Source organism: Rhinatrema bivittatum, chromosome 11, assembly GCF_901001135.1.
Source record: "Rhinatrema bivittatum chromosome 11, aRhiBiv1.1, whole genome shotgun sequence".
Taxonomy (NCBI): domain Eukaryota; kingdom Metazoa; phylum Chordata; class Amphibia; order Gymnophiona; family Rhinatrematidae; genus Rhinatrema; species Rhinatrema bivittatum.
In genome coordinates, this window is record NC_042625.1 from 78,361,011 (window position 1) to 78,365,155 (window position 4,145).

Sequence of the window (4,145 nt, forward strand, 5' to 3'; positions counted from 1 at the left end):
AACAACCCTGCTTTTCACCACAGCTTTTGATACCAAATGATTCTATAGTGCATATATGTAAGTTATATGCTGTTTCCATGCTCTGGTTTATATGTCTTGTTTTAACTTATTAAGTATGTTTTTAATGCTGTAAACTGCCCCCAATCTTCTAAATAAGTGTAAATAAATAAATTGTGATGGTGCTTTGTAAGTAATAAGGCCTGCCCAGTGACTATACTGTACAGTGCTGTGTACACTGATGGGATAATAATAGTACTCTGCAGACACTTCCCATTACATTGCACTTTTATTTGAAATTATCGCATGAAGGAGAGTCTGAACATTTCAGGACATACAGAGCTCATCACTTTTACACAAAAAAATATATTATTTTGAAATATTACAAAAAGATAAATATATATAAAACTTTTTTCTTCTGAATAAATAGGTTACATAAATATACATTACAGGTAAACATTTGCATTAGAAAGAAGCTGGGTGTGATTAGTAGTTTAAAATTTCCATTGCTGATTGGAGGAGTAGGGGTGGGGTTCACATTCCCTCCTTTCTCCACTGTTAAAATTAATTTAGGGAATTTTAGCCAGTGGCTGCTGACAGGGCCTCTCTGGTGGAGCTTTCTCGCTGGCACGTGGGTGAGCCTGTGCCTCAGCTGTGGCCCGCTCGCACGCGTGTGATCCAGCCATGCAATTTTGCACGTTGGCATCTGTGCAGGACACGTAGGCCTGAGTTCATCTCAGCAAGAAGACTGCACGCGAGCAGAAAGGTCCCGACTGGTGGCTCTCCCCTGCTCCTCTGTGCCCTTTTAATACCTCCCCCCCCCCAGGACTTGGATCCAGCCAACTGCCCTTAGGGGGAGGGGGGGCAGCACCAGAGAGCAGACAACATATTTTGTAACGCCCTCTCCTCTCCACAGGCACTGCCAGGATTGGAGGAAGGTCACCCCCTAACCCACCCATCCTTCCCTCCCCCCCCCCCAAATAGTCCCATTTTCACAGCAATGCCCCCAGCACTAGCATGTCCCTGAGTGCCAGTGACAGGTGCCCAGCACAACTCAGCGGGCTAAACCCTGCTACATAAATCCACGACTCTCCCGGTCCAGGCTGGCTTCCTCTACCTAAGGCCTGGTACCAGGCAGCTCCTGGATGTTTTACATGGATAAGACACCACAGCTAGCATTTAGGGGAAAATGCCAGGGGTGAATCCGGCTTCTTCCCAACATTTAAACCCAAATGCCAAGCGTCTTTGGCTTCAATTTGGCATTTTGTGTAGAAGGCACCGAGATAGGATCCCCTTGGCTCGCCCTACGGCAGCAGTGGCTTTAACGGGGCCACACAGCATAGGTTGAACCCTCTGTCTTTGAACAGTCTCTGTGAACACGGGGCTTCAGTTGTGCAAACCAAGCATGTGTGTGTGTGTGTGTGTGAATGTATGTGTGTGTCAGCTCTCTAGGGAAGGCACCCCCCCCTCAGTCAGACACAGAGAGCCGGTTGAAGATGGGCAGCCGTTTGCTGCCGCTGCCGTGGCCGCCTGTGGGCTCAAAGACTGGAGACTCCGAGCCGCTCAGGCTGCTAGAGCTGCTGTAACAGTCCTGGTCGGATAAGGAGCTGGCCGAGGAGCTGCGGGGCATGGGCTGCTGCGGGAGGAAGTCAGTGGCTGGCAGCTGGCACTGTGCGGCGGCGGGGGAGAGCCTGCTGCTGGCCTTGGCATAACGGCAGTTGCAGCAGCCAGGACCCCCTGGGAGATCAGCAGGGGGTGGGGAGCTGGAGGGCTCGAGGATGCCTGGTACCCCCGAGAAGCTGAGGCTCTGGCGCAAATGGTGGGGCAGCGGGAACCCTCTCTCTTCGGGGTAATGGATGAAGTTGCAGCGGGAGCCGTATGGGCACTCCCCGTACAGGTAGAACTTGTGGCACAGCTCCGTCTTGTACTTGGGGTGACGGCTCAGGGTGCGCAGCTCCTGGAAGCCGTGGGCAAACTGGCACTTGCTGCCATACTTGCATTTGCCCGTCTCCGAGAAGGTCCGGCACAACTCTGTCTTGTAGCGGCTGGAGAGGACGGGCACAGCCGGCTTCAGAGGTGGAAATCCTGGAGGAGGGGGCACTTGTGCCCTGCTGCTGCCATAGCTGCCCATGGCACTTTCGGTCAGACTCAGGGATCGGTCGGTGCGGAAGGGAAGCCGGCATGAGCTCGGGGCAAGGCTCCAGGGATTTTGCTGGGGCCAGGGCAGGTCCAGCAGTTGCTCCCGGCTGCTGCTCCCGCTGCTGCTGCTGCTGCTGCTGTACTGCTTGCCAACTGCCGGCTGTGTGCCGCAGGACGAGCGCCGGCGCTGGTAGTCGCTGACGCTCTTCTCCGATAAAGCTTCGGGGTCCTCCAGCAGGCTTAGATTCCGGAGGTTCTGCAAAAGGTAAAGGAAAGATTGAGGAGGGGAAGCCAGCGCAGGCCCATAGCACTTCCGACACCACGCTAGCATGCGGCTGCTGGGTCCTAGCTGCATAAGTGCTGCACCAGGAATGAGGAGAGACCGGTTCCCTGATTGCTGGTTTCCTGCTGGGAGGCACCCGGATCACTCATCTGCTTTAAAGTTTAATTATGTATCAGGATTTCACAATGCCATTCTGACTTGTTTTTTTTCTTAATTAATATTTCCCTGGTAACAGCACTGATGCCCGAGGGAAGTGAAGAACAGAGAAGAAAGGTCAGTGTTTCCTGTAAGCCTCTTGTGTCACACAGGGCTGATCTCCAGTGCCAGAGGGAGGGAGAAGAACTCCCTGGGTCAGGCTGGGAGGGGAGGGGGGAGGAGGAGAACTCCCTGGGCCAGGCTAGAGCACAGGAAGGAGCAGCTACAGCAATGTGGTTTCTTGTTTTAGTCTATTTCACTCCTGTTTTAAGTGAACCCTTTAGTGGGCAGGCATGAAGGGGATTGTTGGAAGGAAGATAGGACAAAGGGCAGGAAAGAAAAACAAAGCAAAAGGCTGGAGAGAAGTCAGAAGGGGAAACGGGGAATAGGACGAGGGCGTCAGAGAGAGGAACAGAAAGGGGAAACAGGAAGGTGGGGCTGGTGATGTGAAGGGATCAGAGACAGGGAGAGACATGGGAAGGGTGGGATACAAGGAAGTGAGAGAAGGAGAGAGTTATTACAGTTCCTTCAGCTGCTGTGCTGGCAAGGGCAGTTCCTGAACTCTGAGCTTACAGGCAGCCAAACCCTCCCTGCTCATTCTGTTGCTCCACATTCCCAGGATCCCTCCCCGTTTCTCTCCTCTCTTGTCCGTACTTCTTTCCTGTCTCTCCACTGACCTCCCTTCTTTTGGCAGTACTAAGAATGACAACTCTGGAAACGTTTGCACAATCAGGATCCCCTTCTCGGAGTATTTAAAGTTTTTAAATTTAAAAAGTTCCCTCGAAAGTAGGCTGAATGAAGACTTTGCAAACAGGGCGTGCTTTCCCACCACACCTTCCAAAACAAATCCTGTCCAGCACAATAAATAAAAATCCCCACCATGGGGCCAAAAAGATCGGGAAGGTGCTGGAGCAAGAGAAGAAGCCACGTGTGGGGAAAATATCGTTTCGTGGCGATCGGAGTCCCGGCCTGCAAGCACCGAACACGTTTTATGCGAAGGAGCAAAGGGGGAAAAGGGTCCAGAGGATGCGACAAGCCCCGGTTCCGGCTCCCACATCAGCGGAGACAGTCCGTCTGGGGGCTAAGGGTCAATCTCCGCTCTCTTACCTCGAAGATCGTGTGTATATCCAGCATGGAAGACATGGCTGCGGTCAGTGCGAGGGGCGCCCGGGCGCTGGCTTTTCGTCCGTCTCTTCTAGTCTCAAGCTCGGATCGGGGCTCCCCGTCTTTCTCGGTGGTGACCCATGCCTCCTCCTTTATAGCGTGCGAAGGGCTCCGGAACGCCCCGCCCCCTCCCCCCCCACAGGATCCGCCCCTCCCCTCCCCCAGCTATGACCTCACCCTTCCTAGCAGCCCGGGCAGTAAATCAGTAACCGGGCGATCCGCGGGAGGGGAGGGGGGCCAGGAAAGATCGCCCATTTCTAGATTTCTCGTCGCTGTTACGGGAGATACAGCCCCGGCTGCAGAAAGCGCCTTTTCCTGCTGTCATAAACATGAGGAGTCCCCATTCCCCTCAGGGGCTCAGATTCCT

General features: G+C 53.6%; 1 protein-coding gene across 1 annotated transcript; it reads right to left on the reverse strand.

Annotated features, from left to right (window-relative positions):
* Positions 1 to 267: 267 nt before the first annotated feature.
* LOC115073096 (mRNA decay activator protein ZFP36-like) lies at positions 268 to 3,878 on the reverse strand. Its single transcript, XM_029571258.1, has 2 exons — positions 3,722 to 3,878; positions 268 to 2,392 (listed from the first exon to the last, which is right to left on the reverse strand). The coding sequence occupies exons 1-2, from the start codon at positions 3,755 to 3,757 to the stop codon at positions 1,466 to 1,468; spliced, it is 963 nt and encodes a 320-aa protein (XP_029427118.1). The 5' UTR covers positions 3,758 to 3,878; the 3' UTR covers positions 268 to 1,465.
* Positions 3,879 to 4,145: the final 267 nt, after the last annotated feature.

Bases quoted from the DNA above. Each gene is read 5' to 3' on its own strand.
- LOC115073096 (XM_029571258.1), bottom strand. From the start codon at position 3,757: ATGTCTTCCATGCTGGATATACACACGATCTTCGAG. The intron at 2,393-3,721 runs GTAAGAGAGCGG...TACCTTTTGCAG, and splicing joins ATATACACACGATCTTCGAG to AACCTCCGGAATCTAAGCCT.